Source organism: Podarcis liolepis (assembly GCF_965112155.1).
Source record: "Podarcis liolepis genome assembly, chromosome: 15".
Lineage (NCBI taxonomy): Eukaryota > Metazoa > Chordata > Lepidosauria > Squamata > Lacertidae > Podarcis > Podarcis liolepis.
Genome location: NC_139566.1, coordinates 41,765,985 through 41,789,575, shown reverse-complemented (window position 1 = coordinate 41,789,575; position 23,591 = coordinate 41,765,985). Strand labels below are relative to the sequence as shown.

At 42.0% G+C, this 23,591-nt stretch overlaps 2 protein-coding genes and 1 long non-coding RNA gene across 10 annotated transcripts in view; 2 read left to right on the top strand and 1 right to left on the bottom strand.

Annotated features, from left to right (window-relative positions):
- Positions 1-1,114: 1,114 nt before the first annotated feature.
- Positions 1,115-23,591, bottom strand: part of RHOF (ras homolog family member F, filopodia associated) — a gene marked incomplete at its 5' end in the record, with an annotated part of 31,029 nt that continues 8,552 nt past the window's right edge. For 3 of the 6 annotated variants that reach the window (XM_083476485.1, XM_083476490.1, XM_083476487.1), the window contains 4 exons: positions 1,115-2,082; positions 2,394-2,528; positions 3,624-3,733; positions 6,965-7,052. In XM_083476485.1, coding sequence (XP_083332611.1) covers positions 1,918-2,082; positions 2,394-2,528; positions 3,624-3,733; positions 6,965-7,052 — 498 coding nt within the window. In that variant the 3' untranslated portion in view covers positions 1,115-1,917. Of the gene's footprint in view, positions 2,083-2,393; positions 2,529-3,623; positions 3,734-6,964; positions 7,053-11,843; positions 12,018-23,591 lie in introns of those variants that run through there. The other 3 variants (XM_083476486.1, XM_083476489.1, XM_083476488.1) reach the window with 2 other exon arrangements.
- LOC310694000 lies at positions 2,050-11,330 on the top strand. Its single transcript, XR_014519468.1, has 2 exons — positions 2,050-2,131; positions 10,267-11,330. It is a non-coding gene; the product is annotated as an uncharacterized lncRNA (long non-coding RNA).
- Positions 12,297-23,591, top strand: part of SETD1B (SET domain containing 1B, histone lysine methyltransferase) — a 69,529-nt gene continuing 58,234 nt past the window's right edge. For 2 of the 3 annotated variants that reach the window (XM_083476349.1, XM_083476348.1), the window contains exon 1: positions 19,989-20,107. In XM_083476349.1, the coding sequence (XP_083332475.1) occupies positions 19,990-20,107 (118 nt within the window). In that variant the 5' untranslated portion in view covers position 19,989. Of the gene's footprint in view, positions 12,433-19,988; positions 20,108-23,591 lie in introns of those variants that run through there. The other variant, XM_083476350.1, reaches the window with a different exon arrangement.

Genomic DNA, 23,591 nt, shown 5'->3' with positions numbered 1-23,591 from the left:
AGTCCACAACTTCTGGAGGCCCACAAGACGGTGCCCCCTCCACATCCCAAGGGAATCAACTCTACCAAAGAGCCGCTCTTTTTCCAGGTGGGTGGCTTAAGGAGCCCGTCACCTGTGTCTGGTGTATAGTAGTTGGAGAGGGGAGAATATTGACAGAACAGTCTGATAGTAAATATTTAGGGGCTTGAGCGGTCCGCACATGTAGGGAACTGGGCCTAATTTCAGAAGCTCATGGCAAGCAGTCAGTTTACCTGCTCCACATATAGACCCATCTACTCTGCTAGGTCAACCCCTGGTATCTCCAGATAGGGATGGGAAAAACCTTGCCTGGAACCTGGAGAGCTGCTGCCAGTCAGTGTCAACAGTACTGAGCTCAGATGGCTCCAGGGCCTGCTTTGGTTGAAGGCAGCTTCCGATGTTCCTGCCCCTTCCAATTCTTTTGGTTTTCAAGGAGCTCTGTATTAATGATGTTCACGCGTGGAGTGGGAGATCTGCCATGGCCACAGGAGTGTTTGAGGGTACCGTGAAAACAAAATAGGATGCAGTGACAAAAGTATTTCACTTAGGGGTTGGCATTCTGGAAATGACAGGTGAAAGCAGCATCAAGAGACAAAATCCTGGAAACCCCTTCAACCAACAGGCTGATTCAGGAAAATATTTTCCTATGCCTTTTGCTGAGAAGCTTCTGATAACTCTTTGCTCCAAAAGCAACATTGTCCATTGCAAGAAGCCCAAATACTCCCTGTTCTTTCATGCCTGCTAGACATAATTAGCTGAATTCTTCTGACTGAAATCTTTTAACGAACTCTTCCCTGTACACGGTATAAACTGAGGCTGACTTTTGCCCTCTGGCACAATAATCTTATCCAGGATATCAACTAACGCACCTGCTACAGCTTTACTCGTTTCTTCTCCCTACCACCACCAGCCTTTCAGATTAATACAACTGTTTGTTGGTACATTGTATAAAACCCCATTTCATATTCCAGTTAAAAGTTTTTGAAAAAGAAGGAAACCAAGGGAGAGTGAAGAATCTGAATTGGCTTTCAACTTAAGGCAGCGCTGTATATTTAGAAGGGCAAAATTTGAGGTAGAGTGAAATAAACAAAAGCAATTTCAAAAATCAGTATTTATGGTTTACAGAAGGTGGATTGCAAGAGTATCCTATGGGGTGAGCCACGGGATCTCCATACCTGTCCTAATGCATTCATTGGACCTGAATAATCTGTTACTTAGCCACATAGGTTCTTTGATAGCTGGAATCTTGCTACAGCTTCTTCTGAAGGGTTTCCAATATGCCACAAGGTAGGGTTGTGGCCGCTGAAAAAAACACAGTGCCTTTAATGTTGCCGCCACAAAAAGGGTAGAAAATGAACTGTTTTCTTCTGCAAATGTTACAGCTGTTTTATCAGAGCAGAGACTGAGTTGTAGCCAATGTTAGTCCTGCTCAGAGTAGCTCTATTGAAGTTAATTCACATGACTAACTTGGGTCCATTAGTTTCAGTAGGTCTGTGCAGAGTAGAACTTTTATGGCTACAACCCATTATTTCTAGTTTGTTTTTGTTTGGTTGCTCTTTTTTTTTAAGCAAGCAAGAACTTGTGTATTTAAAAATGGCAAGAAGTTGGACCTACATACCTTACCTTAATTGCTCCTCAACAAGTACATTTGAAACACCCTGGAAATTTCTTCCAGAATCTATATACAGAAGAGCTCGTTCCACAGTTAGCTAAAAGCTCAACCTTCAGAAAAGAAGGTGTAACAAGAAGGAGAACTTACAGCATGAAAACAAGTTGATTTTCTCATTAATTTCCAAGTAAAGAGACAGGAGCAGTCAATTTAAAAGGTGAGGGGGGAAGGGTTTAAAATACTGAAGAAACAGTCTTTTGTGTTCTGTTGTCTGAAAATACCAGATAACATCATAATATGGCACATGGCCTCGATTTTGTCTGACGCTTTGCCTTTTTGATAGCATTCAGTGCAATGTTAGCTGTTTCTCTAAAAACATCCTCAACATTTTCACGAAACTTGGCGGAGCACTCGAGGTAAATGTCTGCATTCATCCGGCGACAAGCTTCTTCACCCTGAAAGGTAATAGTAACAAAAGGATTTCAGGAAGGAGTCAGGCTGAAGGTAAGCAACCAGAATAAGAAATATGCATTATTTTAACTGAGTTTTTATGTTAATAACAAACAGGGAGCTTGTGTGTCTGCTTGTTGCATATTTGCCTAGTTGTAGAACTGTTTTTCTTTGGTGCTTGCCGGCTGCAAATGTTACATTTTCTACTGCTGTAAACACCAAGGAGATAACACACACTCTCTCTCTCTCTCACACACACACACACACATATATATAGCCAACAGGTTTGGAATCTAGTTTACAGAGCTGTATTTACCTGAGTATAAGTGATTGGCTCCTGCTGAGCTGAGCGGAGTTTCCGTAGATGTTCTTTGTCCTTCCGAAGGTCTGTTTTGCAGCCCACAAGTACTATGGGGATTCCACGGCAGAAATGGTTCACCTCATGGGACCACTGGCAGAGAGAGATCAAAGTGTTTAAACAGCTAGATGTGACAAACAAAACTGTAAATAGAGATGGAAACATTTCTGATGCTGAGCCATGAGACACAGAGAGAAGGCAGATGTTCAAGGAGAATTTGTAAGGAACAAATATACAACCTAGTAAAAAAGCCATCAAAATAATAGTAAAATAAGACAGCAGATTTTTTGTTCGCATTCATCCGTCTCAAGAGACAATGGAGTGTGTGTCTGGGGGTGAAGTCAAACCACTGCACTAGCAGCCCTGAAGCGACCTCTCCAGGTTGCAAGCCTGGGCAATGTGTCTGGAGGTCCTGGGCGGCCCAGATGTCAAGATCCCCCTCTTGGCCTCACTGATGTGTTCCAAAGGAAAGTAGAGCAATATATTTGACACCAGCTTGGCTGCAGGAAAGAGTCATACAAGATGTCATCCAACCACCTTAGGGACTCCAGATTTGTGTAGGGCTTACTCCTTAGCCTTTTCTTCTCCTGAAGCTGTCCCACAAGGCAGCAGAGGATCAGAGTTTTGCTTCTAGATGGGCTACCTTCCCAGGTTGAGGAGCCCCATCTGCCCAAACCAATGGCTTCAAGTTACAAGAAAGGAGATTCTGACTGAACATCAGCATGGACCTTCTGATGATAAGAGCTGTTTGACAGTGAAATGCGCTCTCTCATAAAGTTGGTGCTCTAAATCCACCCCAATCTCACATACAAACAAATTCACTACAGCCACCCTAGGCCACTCCCAACCTCTCTCGCCACCAAGGAAATATAACAAGCAAATAGTAAAAGAACCCACACAAATGACGCTGACGCAAAACCCCACACATACACTAAGTATAATAATAGAAGCACTGCCACCCGACCCCACCCCACTCACCATTGTCCCCTCCCCCTCTTTCCCCCTTGTCTTCCTAATGTAACACTAATGTCTCTCAACAAATGAAATTGATCTATAGAAACCACAACTGGAAAAAAGAGACATTGCACATACTTTTGTAAACTAAGAAATCTTTAATAATATTTTTTTTAAAAAAAGCAAGTAGCCAAATAACTAACTGCAGAACCATCTACAACAAAGGTCTCTTACCTTAATTAATACATTATCAAAGCTAGTAGGGTTCATGACATCATAGCATATTAAAACCACATTGGTACTCTGGTATGAAAGTGGTCGTAGGCGATCATAATCCTCCTGCCCTGAAAGAGAGGGGAAGTAAATAGCTCTTTTTTTAACTTTCTCTAAGGGATAGTAAGAAATACCATAAAGCAGGAAGCGGCATCTATAATTAATCCTCCCTGTGGCTTTTGCCACTGATCTTCGCCTACTGAACTGGCACCACCTATTTTTATTTTATTTTCTTCCTGCAGGCATTATTTTTGTTTTTGAATTGTATTGTACCTTTCCAAACCATTTAGGGACTATTGCAGTTAAGCTGTATAAAAAACTTTAAATAAAATAGATAAACCTGAAAATGAGCAATTGGGGCTTTACAAACTTAAGGTTACACAAATGCATGGCAGGTAAGGCAATCGGTATCTGCTAGTCACAGTGGCTGCATACTACCTCTAGTACTGAAGGTGGTTGGAGAGCCCTGTTGTTCTCGCGCCCCACTTGCGGGCTTCCCAGAGGCATCAGGTTGGTCACTGTGGTGACAGGATGATGGACTAGATGGGCAATCAGCCTGACCCGGCAGGGCTTCTCTTGTGTTCCTAAACCAGATTAACTGACTCAAGTATAACCTGGGAATATTGTTTGTAGGGAATGGGTGGAGTGTTACAGAGCTGTAAGACAATGTAATCTTCAGAAAACTACAGTTCCCTGGGTTCCCTAGGGGTAACAATGACTAAGGTGGATGTAGCCTACACAAAAATTGAATGAGTAAAAGGAAACTCTTTCTTGAATGGAGTCAAAATACAAATAAATTGTATTCTTTACTAAGCTCCCCCTTAGGGTAACCTAAAAATGCTGCCCAAAGAGTCCCTAGATCAGGCGTAGGCAACCTAAGGCCCAGGGGCCGGATCTGGCCCAATCGCCTTCTCAATCCGGCCCACGGACGGTCTGGGAATCAGCATGTTTTTTACATGAGTAGAATGTGTCCTTTTATTTAAAATGCACCTCTGGGTTATTTGTGGGGCATAGGAATTCATTCATTTTCCTCCAAAAATATAGTCCGGCCCACCACATGGCCTGAGGGACAGTGGAGCGGCCCACGGCTGGAAAAGGTTGCTGACCCATGCCCTAGATTGTAGGGGAAACTAGGAGGTAACTGCCTCATGTAATTATTCCTCAGCGGCCCTAAATGATTTAACATGTGATATCACTGTGATGTCAAACACAGAAGACAACTTCTGTTGGCCAACCACCGACAGTGGCAAATTACTGTAGAAATTGAAGCTGTGTGTGTTGTGTTGGATCAGTTGAGGCTATCCTAAGATTTCCAGACACTGAAATCATAATCAAAGCAGTTAAAGGAGGGGAGGGGGAAAACATTCACCAGGTATGTAAATAACCTGGTGTTCCTGTGAAGCTCTGAAAGTTGCAATTCCACAGGCCGGGGGTGTGTCCACTGCTGAGTCTTTCCGCGGAACAACAGTATGCACAAAATACAGGCAAAATTGCATCGGTGCCCATGGACACTTGTGTTAGTCCTTTGGGGATTTAAGATGAGGGATGGGGAAGCTTCAGCTTCCAGATGAGACGAGACTACAAGTCCCATCACCCCCAATGATAAGAAATGGTGGAATCTGGAGTACAGCATCCCCTGAAAGGCCAAATGTTCCACATCCTCTGCTTAGAACCAGCTTTTCTGAAGTTCCCTTTGCCTGGTTGCCTGAAGGTAGTTCTCACCCTCCGAAGGTGAGCAGGTGAGTAGCTGTCTCCACAAGACCCACAAATTGCCCTGCAGTCAACCAAGAGACAAGGCAATTCTACAGAAAGCATAAATAGGTCCCTCGTGCCTCTCCTCTTTTCTTGTCCTCCCCATTCCAGACTTTTGCATAATAATTGAGGTGGGTATGGGGAATTCCAGCAACATAAATCAAGCAAAGCAAAGCACTTTCTTGCTTGCTCCCCCCCACTCCTGTGACTAATACTTTGCCTTCCTTGATTTTCAGATATGCACATAGCACAGAGCTTTTATTTCCACCTTGATTAAGCCCCAAGTTATGTCTGCCATGCCATGCTGTATTAGCTTAGTCAGCAGGAAAGCAAAGGTCAGACGATTATAAACGTGTAATCTGAAAATTGCACAACTCTGTTATAGTAGGAGGTAAATAGCATAGCACAGCCTTTCCCAACCTGGTGTGCTCCAGGTGTTTTGGTCTACAAGCCCAATCTGCCACAGCCAGTGGACCCCAAGTGGGAGAAGGCTCACATTTCAGGAGAAAGGAGATTGGTCAGGACATCCTCCTTTCAGCTATTGGCAAACACTGCGAAAGCTGCCCTAAGGGTGTCATTTGTTAGGTGTTACTAAAAATGCTTCTGTCCGCCTTTCTATGCATGCAGTCTGCAGCAGTAGTTCCTTTTGTGGAGCTCATTAGGTGGCCTTTGGGAAGCCACTGCTTCTCTGCCTCAGTTCTCTCATTTGCAAGTATGAAAATACTTGGCAGGGCTGTTGAAAGGTTTTCTGAGAAAAAGCAAAACTCTTTGAACACTCAGAACAGAGCTGTACAAAATGCCAATGTTAGCAGTGAGAGGCTGAGAGCTCATGGGGTTTTACCTTGATGGGGTCTGTATGGCTGTCTGCTTGTCTTTAGAGGCTATGCATGGGCCTCCCAGGCTGCACCAAGCAGCCCCACCCAGGTAATCGGCCCAGTAGATCAGGGTATAAGTTGAGTAGAAGCCGACTCTGTGTGCAGCAGCAACTCCCACTCCACCACTTTAGGTCATTGGCCTCACAGCAGCAAGAGGTGCAAAGATGATGGTGAGGAGAGATAAAGCTTGACACATAGGCCAGAGATCTTGGCGCACAGAGTTGTTTGTGACAGTCCTAGATTATTAGCACACATATGCACCACTCGTTCATTCTCGCTTTCTGTGGGGTCTGGGTAAAAGCTGGATCCAGAAAAATTAAAACAGAGCTCATGGACTTGCATTATATTACACAGGGTCTTGCCAGAACCCATAAAATTCAAGTTTGTACACTGCACAGTAAAAATTGCAGATCCGGTGCATGCCAGCACCACACAAACATTAAGGTGTGGAGCTTCATGATTTTGACATAGGATGACCACTGGAACGTGGGCTTTGCACCAGAGGCTTTGCACCAAGGAAATCCTCAATGGTGCCGCCGTGACTGTGAGAACCCTGTTGGTTTCCCCAGCCATTCATCATCTCCCACCAGCCCTCTCTTGATCTCTTTTCAGCCACAGCAGGAAATAATTGATGTTGTGCTGATACATGCTTGGGGGGGGGGGGTGTGAGATTACCTGCAGTGTCGTATAAGTGTAGGAGCACTTCTTTTTTGCCCAGAGTGATGCTGGTGGTGTATTTCTCAAATACTGAAGGAGCGTATTGCTGTCAATGAAAGGGAAGCACAGTGCTGTTGGTAAATATTGTGATGTTCCACACAAACCTTTCCCTGCTTAGCTTAATGAGCAATGTATTTTAAAGTCCATATTTTCCTTCTTTTTTTGCAAAAGTTAATAATAATAATAATAATAATAATAATAATAATAATAATAATAATAATAATAATAATATAATTTTTATTTATACCCCGCCCTCCCTGGCCGAAACCGGGCTCAGAGCAGTTAACATCAAATGTATAAAATCAGGCAATCAATTAAAATACTGTACATCTTAAAATCAGATCAGGATCAGAATAAAATCCAGTCAGATGGCAACCCACAGATTAGGGTTGGGGACCTTAAATACTCACCAGGCCCAACTGTTTGTGCTAAACTTATATGGACCTGTGAGGGGGGAAAATCTCATCCAGATTTTTAAACCATAGTAACTGAGTTTCTGAAAATAATAATAATAATAATTTATTATTTGTACCCCGCCCATCTGGCTGGGTTTCCCCAGCCACCCTGGGCGGCTTCCATAGAAACCAAAAATACACTAAAATATCATACATTAAAAACTTCCCTGAAGTTTGCCTTAAGATGTCTTCTGAATTTCAGATAGTTATTTATCGCTTTGACATCTGATGGGAGGGCGTTCCACAGGGCGGGCGCCACTACCGAGAAGGCCCTCTGCCTGGTTCCCTGTAGTTTTGCTTCTTGCAATGAGGGAACCGCCAGAAGGACCTCGGCGCTGGACCTCAGCGTCCGGGCAGAACGATGGGGGTGGAGACGCTCCTTCAGGTATACTGGACCGAGGCCGTTTAGGGCTTTAAAGGTCAGCACCAACACTTTGAATCGTGCTCGGAAACGTACTGGGAGCCAATGTGCTTGCATGTGTCTGTTTTTTCTCAACAGATCCTCAGCATCACTCTTGAGGATATAACTTGGGTGTTTAGGTTTAGGAATCACATGTCCATGGCACTGAAATGGAGCAGATTTCTGCCCAGATAAACAGTAGCTTTCTCCGGTTGGCCTGCAGGGAGAACAAGAAGCTGGGCAGAGGAGCACACCCTCAAAGGGGAGGCGAAGGTGGCTGCTTCCTCTGGACTAAAATAGAGCCACACATGCACAGGGGCGAAGCGAGTTTGCATCCCGCATGGCGTTCCTCTTCCTTTATTTGGCATAAGCCTTGGCTGCAGGCCATAGCATGGTACACTGGTTCTGCCTCTTTAATCTCAGCCTTTATATACCTTATTGATCACTGTTCTGCAGATACCGCCTTATCAAGAGGTCAGTTCCACACAATGCAGGAATTGAGCCTTTAGTGTTGTGGCACCTGCCCTTTGGAATTCCCTCCCCTTGAACACCAGACACACACAGTCTCAGTTGTTTCAGCACCAACTGAAGAACTTCCTGTTTCAATAAGACGTTTAAGTTGAGATCTTTCTCAGTCTGCCTCTGCACTGGAATTGTTTTTAATGTTTTTGTCCTATCGCTTATTGTTTGCTGCCCTGGGCTCCTTTGGAAGGAAAGGTGGGGTATACATATAATAAATAAATAAATAAATAAGCTGGGAATTCAGCATAACCTCCTTCACACACTTTATGGCCTCCAGGATCTTTATCACCTATTGTTCCCATCGGGTCTTTTTAACACACTGACATTTGCCAAAATATCTGGAGGGGATTGGGTTGGAAAAGGTTGCTAAGCGGATTTACTTGTGACTAAATTTCATTGGGTTCAATAGGCCTGAGAAGTTTTTCTATTGGGTTGCAGCCTTCATTGCATTTTGTGAAAGACACATAGCAAGACCTTCTGGGTATTTGCTGATGGAGTGAATTTTGAACTTGAAATTACTATTCTATTACTATCACGACCTCCTTCAACCCACCAAATTGTGCAATAGTGACATTTATTGCAAAACCCATTATTTATGTAGCTTGCAAACTGGCACAGTATGTCCTTAGGGTGGGGAAGCAATGCTGGGAAGGGTTTTGTGACATCTGAAAATTACTGTAACGCCTGTACGCAACTCTAACCTTCAAATGTGCTAACAGCTAAAGCTATGACAGGAAGGACGTCATCTGCACATCCTGCCACTATGTGGTTTAGATATGAGTTGAAGAGCTTCTTGTGACCAACTCTAGCGGAAAACCCCCAACTTATACTGAAAGCTGCAGTTCTGGCTGCCATCCTATGCAATAGCCTTTGCCAGCCTGGTACTCTCTAGTTGTCTTTCATGGGGCGGATAGCACTTGTAGTCCAAAGCAGCTGCAGAACAACAGGTTGGCAAAGGCTGATATACTAGACTAACTGCCCTAACACAAGCTATTTAACTGCTCTGTTTAAGGGATTTTCCAATCTGAAACAAGCCTTCAAAAGCCAAGCCAACAAATATAGGTGATGGAAAGGTTACATTTGGGGCTTTTAGTTTTTTAAAATGAATGTTATGAACATTCTGTTTTATATACGTTATAAAATGAGATAAAAAATATGTTTACAAAAAAAAGATTAAGAGCACCTCAGAGATTGAAGCAGAGTGTAAGATGAGGGTAGGTAACGCAGCCACAAAGCCATAAAGATGGGAAGGCAACCAGTTGATCAAAACCCAGGACAGGGAGAAAATACAACTTGGGGAAGTGACCTGGTGGAAGTAACATCTACTCCAGGAAACATTAGAAGCAGTTGCTGCACATGTAAAAGGCCCACTCTTTCAGAGTGAATACACAGGATGAGGAAATATTTGTAATATTAGAAGGAATTGCCCAGCTAAAGAAACTCAGTGCAGGAAGTGTTTTTTAAAAACAGCATTTTACATGGGAGATTCTTTTCGGTATTTGCCATTTGCAACTGTAAGTGCTATTGAGATTGTTCGAAGAAAGGTGACACGTCTCAGAGATGCAAAAAGTGTAGTCATCGTAAATGGATGACATCCATGGCACTTTATGCAGTAGACCATGACAAAACACTGGCCGCCATCTTTCAGACTCAAGCTAAAAAAGTATAAAAAGAATCCACCACGTCCTTATTTGGGGGACCGGAAAAAGAAAGGTCATTATTTCCAGAGGCCCAATCTCAAGAGTATAATGAGGCTGACAAACCCACAACGGTTGGTGCTGATGTATCTGTAGCCATGAACAAGGTGGAGTGCAATGACAACTACAGTACATGGTTCACAATGGATGTCTGTTGAATTGTGCAACTTAATTTTCCCTTAATAGAAGAGACCTTCCCATGAAGCTCCACAACGGCCACTGACGCTTGTGAGTGAAAAGGAGTAAAGATGTACTCACTCGCATTCCTGCTGTGCAGACTTCTCTGCCAACAGCTGAAAATATGCCGTGACCTGCCATCTATGGATGATGGGTTGTATACAAATTTAATAAACAATAAAATAAAAATAAAAAACAGGCTTCACCAGATCCATGGAGATCCAGGCCTTCAAGAAGTCTTGCTTACGTTAGAATATATCAGGATGTCCTAAACACCTCTGAAATACTTAAGAGATGACTAGAAAACACTTTGCAGGCTATGGAGCTCTGTGTCGTGCCACAATCTGTAATGGCATCAGGGTCTAACCAGATGCCATAAGCAAGCCAAGCTGACAAGTATGGTGGGCTGGCACTGGAAAGGACATAAAGAACTCTAATCCTGTGGGCATGAGGGATCTACTTCTATGCTTGTTCCAATCTACCTGAATTGTGTTGGGATGGAGGGTCTAGTGAAGAGGGAGTTTACAGCGGTACTGTAGCTACAGTACCTCGGGTTAAGAACTTAATTCGTTCCGGAGGTCCATACTTAACCTGAAACTGTTCTTAACCTGAAGCACCACTTTAGTTAATGGGGCCTCCCGCTGCCGCTGCGCCGCAGTCGCACAATTTCTGTTCTCATCCTGAAGCAAAGTTCTTAACCTGAGGTACTATTTCTGGGTTAGCGGAGTCTGTAACCTGAAGCGTCTGTAACCCGAGGTACCACTGTATTTGTTGCTAACCCTGAAGAATGATTTCCATAGAAGACTGACTTTGGGCAGGTGTCTAGGATGTGAGATTTTAGGTTGAGGGGTACATCTTAGTGCTACACACCTTTTGGGGGGAAAGGGACCCACTTTCTCTTTTTCAACAGGTGTTTGGGCTGGTGAATTGTGGATATTCTCCATTTTTGCTCAGTCTCCTAATCTCTTTTATTCTCTCCCCCCTATCCCCTCTTTTGGTGGCGTGGGTTTTTTGTGGTGCTTTTTTGTGGTAACCCTCTTTCAGGGTGAAATAAATTAATTGCAATATAAATATTGGATATATGTGTTTACTTTTTTATTAAACTCAAAATTTTTGTTTGGCGAAGTGTGTGTGGGGGGGGGAGAAGAGATGTGTGTGGAATTTAATGCTTCCCTTTTCTTAGAACATTTTGTCATACATTCTGCTCTTCGTCACCCACTTCTCGGGACAGCTTTTTCACTTTGCTAAATGACAAAAGCTGGGTTTGGTTTTTTAAAAAAACTTTTTCTAATACATGCCCTCTCTCCCTTGCCCGCCCGCCCGCCTGCCCAACGGTGAACTTGCAGCCCATCCATCCTGGCCTTTGGGCAGCTGGGTAAGGTAGCCCTCCCCCCTCGCCAGACCCTAATGGAAGGTTCCACCTCTCACTTTTCCTGCTATTGGCCCCGTGGGCGAGACCTGCCTGGTCCAAAAGGTTCTCTCGCGGGGCGGAGGGGGGTTCTGGCGGAAAGTTCTGGAACGCGAGAGGGAGAAAAGGCGGGAAGGGCGAGCGGGCTGCGATTGGCTGAGGGAGGCCCCCTACTCACCTCAGGGAAGGCGCCTTCAGCGAAGACCAGGAGCAGCGATGTTTTCCCGCAGCCCCCGTCGCCCACCACCACCACTTTCAGCTCTTTCTTCTTCTTCTTCCTCCCACCCTCCGCAGGCGGGCGCTCGCCTTCCCCCGAGTCCCCGCCTGGCGCGGAGCCGTTACCTTCGGCCATGGGGCGGCTTCTCCCGCCGCACCCCTTGGAAGCGCGGGAGGGAAGGGGCGCCTCTCTGAGGGAAAGGCAGCCCGGCGGAGCCCCTCCGTCCGTCCCTCGCTCCCTCCCTCAGCCCGGCAATGACAGAAGCCGGCTCCGCCGTCCTTCCTGCCGGCTCAGAAGGCAGAGGAAGAGGCGAAGGATGCGGTCAGGCGCCCTCGGCGGGGCGGCCTCTCCCTCAGCGCAGCTCTTGCCTCAACCGCTAAAAAAACACATTAGCAGCAACCCCAAACACACACACACACACACGGAAAAAGTTTTATTGTTGGCGGTGTGACATTGCGGCCCCAAATGCGCCCAGGAAAAAATGCCAGCAAGGCAAAAGTCTCCGCTCCCGAGGAGCTTACAGTGTAAACGCGACTTTGGAGAGATGGAGGTGAGCGGTAAGCGGCATTTCACTTTAAAATGTATGCCCACATACCTGGAAGCCCATTAAATGTGTGGAATTTGTTTTTAGCTAGCGGCAGCACTTTTAACATGCTCAGAGTAACTAACTTGTGGATTTTTTTTTTTAATTTTCCAAAAATAAAATACAATTACTGTAGTCAAACATTTTCCAATATACGTTTCCTTAGTAATCGACTTCCCTCCCATGGTTTCCTCAAAATTTATCTATTGCTGCTGCATATTATAATTAAGCTATACCTTTCCCCCCTCCAATTTATTCTCAGAATAACAGTAACTGTTGAGCTTACACCAAACCTACTAGAGTTTTAACATCTTTACATTAATATTTTTAATAACCTACAAACATTACCCAATCCTCCTTGAAGGCTATCTCATCTTGTCTCATCTTAATTTTACTAGTTAAGTTTACTAATTCAGCATATTGAATAAATTTCAACTGCCACCCCTCTTTTATAGGTACTGCATCCTCCCACCATTTGGGGGCATATAGCACTCTCACTGCAGTAGTTGCATACAGAAATAAATTCCTTTGGGTCTTTGGTACATCTGGTCCAGTTATCCCTAGGAGAAAAGCTGGGGTTTTTTGGGGGGGGGTCCTCTTAAATATATTTTTTTATCTCATTACATTATCATCTCCCCAAATCCCTTAGCTATTCTACAAGTCCACTGCATTTCCAACACGTACCTGATTCTGACTATACATCTTTGCTAGTTTACTTGGTGTAAAGTACCATCTATAAATCATTTTAATTTGTGGAACTGTTTGACCACAGTATGTAATGATGAAAACTAGCACAGTTAGCTTTCAATAAGGATTAAGATAAATTTCATTGAGGTCTATCTGTGACTGTTACATGTTTATCTAAACTAAGGTAACTGGTGACTCCACCTTGCTTGACCTGATCTGCATGAGAGACCACTTGAAAACCCCATGAGCTCCATAGAAAGGTGGACTATAAATGTATGAACTCAAGTAAATTCTTTGTTTAGTGTTGCAAGAGAGTGGATCTGGGATTAAAACAGGATGAGCCTTTCTTTGTGCTTATTTGTGAGAACCACTCACCAGGCTTGCTCTGCTTTGAAAACAGGTTCATAGTTGGGGAGGTGATATACAAAGGACTTAGTATCCCCATATGTGTTTCTCTGTAAAATTAACTTTACCCCTTTGGAAGACTTCCTCACAAATCCAAATATTCTGAATCTCTAACTGTTCGAGATAATAATATAAATAAGGGAAGTTGTTAACACTGAAATATTATGTAATGGCTACAGGAAAAATAGACCCTAGTTCTGAAAACACAAATTGCAGATTTCAGAAACATTGGTTGGCAGCTACCTTTGGAAGCTGTCCAGACTTGTACTCTTGAAATAATAGGGAGGTGGGAAGGGGGGTAATAGGAATCACACTTCTTATGAAGCTGCACCACCCAACAGAGTGTAAAAATAATTGTGCACATTTACATTCTCCATGTGTGTTAGCCACTTTTTGTTCACACCATTAAAATACCAATGCGTCAATATATTTTTTATTTCTTCAGCAACAGAAGGTAACATAACTTTGACAAAGCACCAACCATTCTGTAGTTACTCAAACTTCCACAGGGGGTCACTTAGGTACCTATTCAGCTATGTGGTGGGTAGTTGGGATCATAAACAGTAGTGATCCAAACTAGCGCTACTGAAAACCCAGATGTATGTTGTCTCATTTCTCAGTATAGGAATTTCTAACATGCTGTTTCTTTTTTTTTAAAATGATATTTATTGGGGGGGGGGAATTTAAAGTTACAAAAGAAAAACAAAGTAGAAAAAGAAAAAAACAAGCCACTTCCAACCATACATATACAAATTCAAAATAAGAAAGAAAGAAAAAATACACCACAAACATTTAAAAACAAATCCATTATTCTCAACTCCTCAACTATCATTACCGTCTTTCCTTGACCTCCTCCTCCTCCCCTTCCTTGTATCCTGGTTGTTAATTGTCACAGCAAATCCTTTCCATATATCATAATATTCTGTCATTACATTACCTTAAACTATTTTAATCTTATCTTACTATAAAAAACATTGAAACTTAAAACTTAAATCTTATTTTTACCAACTTCTCATAACCATAATATTCTTGCATAATTCTTTAAACATTTTTACTAAAGCCAAGTAATTTCATTCCAACATTTTTCTAACATTCATCAATTTTGTAAAACAGTCCTAGTAGTGAAAAAAGGAAATAAAAACAAATCCAATCTTCATCCAGCATCCCTTCCTCCTGGTCCCGGGTTTTGTCAGTCCTCATTATCCCATCAATCTGGCGCATTAACCTGGTATCCTAATATCCGAGGCCCGTAAGTCTCTTCCACGTCCCTTCCGCAGCTCTTCTTCATATTTGTAACTATTTTCCCTTGTCTCCTGCTCGTTTCACTTGTGGGAACTCCAGCTTAGCAATATTTTTGACCCTTCTCGACAGATCAGCCCCTTTTCTATAATCGACACTAAATTCCATGTGGTATTTAAAGACATGTTTCAAAATCCCTCCAAAATTGAGAGCCCCCACAATCCCAAACATCTCACGGCCCATTACCAGACTTGAAAAGTCCAAACATCCCTGCATAGGAGGGTCTTCTAATGTGCTGTTTCTGCAATATATGCAGTGTTTGAGGCAATTTAATTTTATTAAACCACCTAATAATTGGTAAGTTCCAGGATGCAGTTGGTCAGAATGCAAGAGGCTTTTTCCTACTCAAGAAGGCTAGTACCCAGTATGAAGGCATTCAAAACTCACCTGTTCCAGCAGGCTTTAGACCTGATTGGAACACATTTAATTGTGTACATTCCCTTCCTTTCTTGAAATTTTTGTTATTGCTTGCATTTTAGTATTTAAAGGTTGACTTTATTGTTAACTTTCTTTGATGTTCCTATTAACGCAGGAAGCTAGGATATAAATATTTTAATAATATAAAAATAACTAAGGTTTTGCGTTAGAGGATCACTCATTAGGCAGAATTGGAGCTGCAACCTTTTTATCGATTTTAAAACTGCTTAATTTATTAAAAAGGCACCCCAGGTGAATTGAGGAACTTTAAAAGTCTGTTTTTCATATAACTATTTATGAAAACTGTTGAAAGTCAACTGCTGAGAACGCATTTAATCACTTGTCTAAAGAAAGATTGGTTGATAGGATGGCACCATAGAAACATGCCCTCCCTTCAAGTCTCACACCAGGGAAGGGGTCTTCTGGGATGGCACCTATCAAATAAGTCTTCTTAAACAGATGAATTAAGTGAATTCTGAGCTGCAAAGACTCACTTTAGCCACCCAGTTTGCTGTGCTGGAGGCAGTCTGGATGGGGCAGTGGTGTCCCTTAACCCACCCCTGCCTGGCTTCATATGTTTATTGCACTTGATTTACTCTGCATCACTGGCAGCTCCATGTATGAACAGACTCCACTGATAAGATACTGCATTTTATGGGGACAGCAGATTGACATTTTGATCACTGGTGCTGAAAGTGCTGAATTAATCATGTTATTAACTTGATGCTGTAGTCACAATCTGATGAAGATACATTGTGAATAAGCGCATATGTGTTCTCTGAATCACAACAATTTAACAGCAAAGGTGGTAAATGCAAGCAGCAAGGTATTCTAGCCACAATCCAGAGTCTTATGTGTTGCTTATACAGTTGCAAGTGACATTTTTCAACCCCAATTGCAAATCTGGTTTATTATCAAAATTTACGGACTTTCAGCTGTTTGCAATGAGCAAATCAAACAAAAGCAGTTGAAATAGCTCAACACAATGGATGCTTCAAGGGGTTTCCCCAAATTCAGCTGAAAATGCAACTTATAGTGGCTTCAGAACAGCATAAATATAACAGCATAAATGTCTCAAGCACACCTGATGCAACTAATCAAGGGCTTGATTAGTTGCACCAGGTGTGTGTGAGCTGTAACACATGAAATACCCAAGTTGGCTAGGGGTTTGCAGCGTGTCAAATTTGGCTGCCTGCTAGAAATATGGCTAAGTAAAGACAATGGTCCAAGAAGGTAAGAGAAGAGATCATCACCCTTCACAAACAAGAAGCTGGATACAAAAAGATAGTGAAGGCACTCCATGTTCATATAGACCAGGGGTAGGCAACCTAAGGCCCATAGGCCACAAGCGGCCCATGGGAGTCATTTAACCGGCCCATGAGCTGCTCCCAAACCAAGCTGCCCACTCAGCGAGTCCCCGCGCGCTGCACTAAACCCACCACAGGGACTTGCTTTCATGGTGCCAAAAATCGTGTCTGAGCAGAAGCCGGAAATTGCTGACCCAAAAGCACAAGAAAAGTTGGTACCAATATGCTCAAAATCATATAAATAAGCCACAGTAGTTTTGAGGCTCTGTTCTGTGAAGCGATGAAACAAAATGGGAACTTTTCGGCCCCATGGATCAGCCCTATGTTGAGGAAGAATGAAGCATTTGTTGAAAAGAACATTGCCTACAATGAAGCATGGTGGTGACTTGGTGGTGCTCTAGGGCTACTTTGCATCCTCTGGCACTGAAAACTTGCAGTATGTGGAAGACAGGATAGATTCATTGAAGTTTCAGGAAATCCTAGGAGGAAACATCATGCTGTCTGTGAGAAAGTTGAAGTTTGGGCATCAGTGGACCTTCCAACAGGACAATGATCCCAAGCATACCTCAAATTCCACCAAGGCTTGGTTGCAGAAGAAGTCCTGGAAGGTTCTACAGTGGCCGTTACAGTCACCTGACTTGAACCCCATAGTAAACGTCTGGTGAGATTTGAGGAAGGCAGCTGCAGCACGCAAACCCAAGAATATTACTGAACTGGAGGCCAATGCTCATGAGGAATGGGCTCAGACACCTCATGAGCGCTGCCGGAAGCTGCTGTCTGCTATGCATCTCGTTTGCAGCAGCAAAAGGCTGCTCTACTAAGTAATAAAGATGCTTGTCATGAAGGGGTTGAATAATAGTGAGACTAGATAAATCAGTGTAAAGTTGCAATTTAGCTTAATTTGGGGAAACCATTTGAAGCGTCCATTGTGTTGAGCTATTTCAATTGCTTTTTGATTTGCTGATTGCAAACAGCTGAAAGTCTGTAAATTTTGATAATAAACCAAATTTGCAATGAGGTTGAATAATTTCAATTGCAACTGTATACATATTAGGTTGTATACCTACACACACATTCAAAAAGATTTGTTAATTGCTCCAGTGCTATTTTTCTAGAAAAAGAGGTGCCAGAACTCACCGTGAACACCTCCCCGTGAACACCTCCCTTGTTCTCTTACAATGGCAATGGTGCCCACCTGAGAGGTGCCGGAACTGAGTTCCAGTGAGTTTTGGCTGGAAAAAAGCCCAGCCTATTACTAATAAAATCCTGCCTAATATGAAATAACGCAGCACTTCTCTCCTTAACAGATAAAACATTAGGGGTTTGCATGTTCCGCTTCTACATGCAATCTGCCATTCTTTAAAACCCTGACATTTTATCTCTCATTTTAAAAGTCTAGACTTGCATGGTTTTCTAGTATATAATTTATACTTCTCTCTGCTTGATTGTGCCACTAGATGGCCTTCTAGAACTGAACAAAAACACCCAAACTCATATACAGGTAGCTGTAGCCTATTTTGACAGGTAAATCAATACAAAAAGAAAGGTAGTACCTGGGCAAAGGAGCATGTTAATTGTCCAGAAAGAGCAAAGGGCCAGAATCCAAAGTACTGTGTACTTTTCCAATGGGGCTTTAGACCTGTTTTTCTTGAAGAACTGCTCCACAAGCAGCATGCAAATCAGTTGATTTTTTTGCTGGGGGGGCCGGGGGTTCCAAAACTAGCTTATAGTATTTGTCAAAAATCTATTTGGCACACATAAGTATGCCGTTTGGATTCCAGTAACAGCAAAGAGATAGAAAGTAAAATGAGTAGCACTTCTCTCTTTTTTTGCCTCACCAATTGTAGTTTTTATATAGAAATATTTAGAACAGGCATAAGCACTTTTTTTGTAGTACAGTATTACTATCATGTATCGTTCATTTCTTATAAACTAAAGAGGGTCAACTGCTATAGTGGTGGTGGGCTGCAATTTGCTGAGGACCGAGGATAAGTAAATTTTCCTACCAGAACCACCATTCACTTTGCAGACAGCATGATGAAATGAATGAAAGTGTCCAACTAGGACCGGGAGACCCAAGTTCAAATCTCAATGCATCTGTGAAGCTCAGTACATGACCTTCGCCAAGTCAGTCTCAGTCTAAGCTTCCGCACCAGGTTATGAGGATAAAAGAGGTAGTAGGCTCTGTGTTACACTTTTAAGACCCTGGGAGAAAAAGTGTAAGACAGAGCCTACCACCCCTTTGATCCTCATAACCCTGTATTATGCTTAGGCAGAGTGTGACTGGGTTTGAACTCAGGTCTCCCAGTCCTAGTTAAACACTTTGATCCGTATCACATGTTACATGCAAAGTGTTGTGGTGCTAGTAGGGCAATGGGCCATTTACTCATGTTGGGTCCTCAGATACAGCCCACCACCATTGTAGCAGCTGACCTCATTTTATTTATATATAAGGAAATTTGCAAACTTCAGCTGGTGAATCTGCTGCACTTTTTATTCAGTATTGGTAATATGGAGACCAAATTCATGATGTTCACTTACCCTTATTTCTGAGAAGCATTTTTTAAAGGACTGATATTTTAAAATACTCAGGAGGTTACAGTCATATGTACACTTAAGTGTGAACTCAGTGGCATCACTTCCAGAACAAACAGAGACATCAGCCTGCACAGATGCAACCTTCAGAAATATTTTTTGTACTTAGGTATGAAATAAAGAAATGCAAGATTCCTAATATCTGCCTTAAAATATTTGGTCATTGTTTTTTCAACCGCTAAAGCATGAAGCTATAATGTTGGATTTTTGAAACAACAAGTTCGTAGAATTGGAATTTAGAGCCCCCAAATCTAGGCTTTTAGTTACAAAACCTAAAGTGCTCCAATTTTGAGTTCTGCATAGGGGCTAGAATCCTACAGGTTCTATCTATGTAGTATGTAGTAATTGGTTTCAAAACCGGCAAAATAAAAGTTTAAATGTTTTATTTGCTCTTCATAATAAATAAAACCAATCAGTATAATCCAGATCTCATTCAAAATAGAGGGGGAGGGACTTCCCTTAGTGTCAATCTAGAGTAAATTTATGCATTATGATATTGCACATACAGTGGTGCCTCGCAAGACGGAAAACCCGCTAGACGAAAGGGTTTTCCGTTTTTGAGCTGCTTCGCAAGACGATTTTCCCTATGGGCTAGCTTTGCAAGACGAAAACGTCTTGCAAGTGTTCCATTTTTTTCCGCTCCCCCCCTTTTCTAAGACGCTAATAGCCTTTTAGCCGCTAATCCTTTAATAGCCGTTAAACCGCTAATAGCGCTAAGCCGCTAATAGGGTTGCTTCGCAAGACGAAAAAACCGCTAGACGAAGAGACTCGCGGAACAGATTAATTTCGTCTTGCGAGGCACCACTGTATACTCATGAGAACTAATAGAAACCTAGCCTTCAATAACAATATATTTATAACCCTCATCCCTACTTTACTCTTGCAGTACTCTCGAAACAGGACACTTTGGCACAAGTCGACTTACAGGCAGCGTAAGTACATAAGGCCTTCTGATTTGTAAAAAAAAACTAAAAAAAAAACTCCAAAGCCAAACTCTAATTATTCAACTTGCATTGCTCCACCGTTGTGTTACATGTAACCAAAATATATTGGAGGTTTATTATACTGTACATGTATGAAGGAGATAACTGTGACATAGCCAGCAGGTCTATTCTAAATAATAGTTCACGAGAGACTAGTTTTTATGTGATTTTGTTCCATCCTGTTCTTCTAACTTTGCAGCTTTAGGGCAGTTGTGAGTCCACTGCTGAAAGTCTAGTCCTTTTCACCTTCTCCATAGGGTTAGTGGAAAGGCACCAAAGTTAATACCACTTGAGACTAACCATAGAGTCAACTTTAACAAAGTCTGTGAGGCAATTCAAGAGTAAATATTTTTATTAGAAAAATGGGGGAAGAATACAAGAAGCTGTAGAAACCCCATTTGGTTATGTTGCTACAACTATTTTCATTCAGAGTCAGGATAGGCAGCACCCGGCTTACATGGAGGTTGTGTTCCAAGGCACCACACGTGTCAATGAAATCACACATAATTGAAACCAATTGAAAATGCCTGCAAACATCTGTCTTTATGACATTTCTGGATCACTTCTAGGTTCGGTGTGATGCATGGTAGAGCTGGGTGATATCTGGTCTTCAACACTGCAATAACACCAGCTGAACATCACAATATATATCACAATGCCTGAAATAAGGATGGAGTTATGTAGAGGCACTGGCTGGCTTCACTGTTTTTTATGCATCATGATTTTTGCAGGTGCCTGCTCTTGTGATTCACTGCCCCCTTCATGAGGCAGGGGAGAGCTGAGCTGGCAAGAGTTAACAGGGGCTGCAGGAATCAAGAGAAGCATTGGCTTCAAAGTTTTTCCCACGTTGTGATTTTTGTATCTCACACACACACATGATGATTTGCAATATATTGCCAGGTCAAAAATTATGAAACGGATATCATATGGACTTCAAACCAGTTTTGGACAATATATTGATATATCACTCAGCCCTAATACATGGTTGAACACATACTGAATGTGTGTAAATGGGGGCTGCCTGTATCATGTCACACTTGCTTCCATTCCGTTAAAGTAACACCATTCAATCATTAACCCATATTAGGAAAATTCAAATGTTGCGCAAATCATATCAATAGTACAGTAGTATGATTTTTCTTCTTCTATACTAGCTGGTTCCTTCAGCTGAATTTCCCACATCTTTTCTATTGGATACACAAAGTTGGGTCACTATTAGAATCAGCTTCCAATGATTCCAATAGTAGAAGAAATGGTCCTAACAATTAAGATAGTTAGGCCCTAAAATCGTAATATTAATACATACAGGTATTATAATATGCTACTTCCAATGATAACTAAACAACATGAGATACATTTGTTTCAGGGTAGTGCTAATAGAGCACACAGGAAATGAGCTGTGGCCTCTATCATAAAGCATGTAAGAGCAGGGCCCCAAGTTTCCTGTGTTACATTAAGCAATCGGGATCACACTACTTCCTCATTTATTGCTTACATGCCACAAGATGACATTCTTCTAAAGCAGGCATTCTAAAGCAAGTGTGTGTGATTTTACCTCTCAGTATTTTCAGTCTTACACAGGTTTTTCCAACCTACAAATACACAGGTGTTTATGCAAAGAAGTTTCCTAACACTTTTTTTAAAAGGGAAGGGAGGACTTGCTCACAAAGAAGCAATTAATTATCCAAGGGTAGGGTGGCCCAAATGGTGACTGTATTCTCCACTTATTTCAGAAAATGTAGCGCCAACTAAAAAGATGATTGAAAGCAGATAAAGAGTCAAAAATCTAAATAGTTACATAATTTTTGAGCGGAATGATGTCAAATTCTGCTCCTCCCACCCCCAAGTTTTTGTTGTCAAGCTGCTGTGCTACAGTGATAAAAGCCATACTTGTAAGAGTTCCCTTGTAAGGCACTAGGCCCTCCTCACAGTATAATCTCAGCCCTATTTGCAACTCATAAGAACAGGTGGTCTTCTGTACCAGAATAAGGTCTACCTCCTTCTCACAGTGGCTAACCAGATGCATGAAGGAAGCCTAGGAAAGCCTAGCATCATGATCACTGGCTTCCAATCAATCTTGTTTGCATTTACTGACATATTTAGTGTTGCTTACACTGTAACACTTTGCTTGGAGGTATGTATGGTGATTGTATAGGCAGTTGTGTATGGTCCCAGGAAGGAATAGAATATATTAAGGATGCCCAGTGTAGTTGGTGCAACCTGGTCAGATGGGTGGGGTATTATTATTATTATTATTATTAATTATTATTATTAGCTATCCCTCTTTAGGATCTGTTTAAAAAAAAAACCACCAACAGAAGCATTTCTATTGAGCATAGTAGATTTAGACATCACAAATGAAAATAAGAGAGTATTTCTTTATGCAACATCTGCAGCAAGAATACTAATTGCAAAAAACTGGAAAAGTGAAATAGTACCAACCAAAAAGAGTGGCAAGAGCGAGTATTTGTTACCTTGAATTGGCAAAAATGACGGATGCAATTAGGGGACAGTCTAAACAAAAATTTCAAAAGTGGGGAAAGTACAGAGATTATTTAAAAAAACAGTGCCCTCAAATTAAAACCTGGACTTGCTTCGAATAATTTTTGCAAAACAAAATATAGTTTACAAATACAATATATGGAGAAGGGTAGAAAAGATGAAATGAGAAAGAAACAGTTTATCAAGTTTAAATCAGACCCACGTTGAGGAGGAAGGAAGTCTATTAGAATAGAATAAGAACTAAAGATTGGATAACACAAGTCTGTGTGCAGATTGTGGATTTATGGATATATGTTTATCATTTATGTGGTGTTTTCTTTTGTAGTTTGTTTTCTAAGTGTTGTGTGTATGTGCTATAATAATAAGTTAATAAAAAGCATTTGTAAAAAAAGAAAGAAAAGAAAGTAGTGGTGTATTCCCCACTCAAGAGGACTACCCTGAACCCAGAATTATTGAACAACTAGTGCCCGTAGCGACAATGGCCTTTTTGGGCAAGATGCTGAAGAGGCTGGTGGCAGCCCAACTGTAAATATGTTCAAAGGAAACAAATAATCTAGACATATTTCAATCCAGCTTCACAGCAGGATATGGCACTGAAATTGCCTTGGTCAGTGACCTATAAGTGAAAGGGACAGAGGGAGCACAAGCTTGTTAGTTCTCTTTAAGCTCTCAGCAGCTTTTGATACTGTTGACCATGGTATCCTCCTGGAAAAGCTTTGGGAATAGGGAGCGCTGTGCTGCAGTATTCTTCTCCCAAGAGAGCATAGCCACAAGAGACTATTCTTTAGTGCCTTGGACGTTAAGCCTGTGAGGTCCCTCAGGGGTCAATTTTGTCTTTCAAGCTTGTTAACATTTAAATGAAGCTGTTGGAGGATGTCATCAGTGGATCTGGAGAAAGGTGTCATCTAATTCCCTTGGTTGAAGAGGAAAA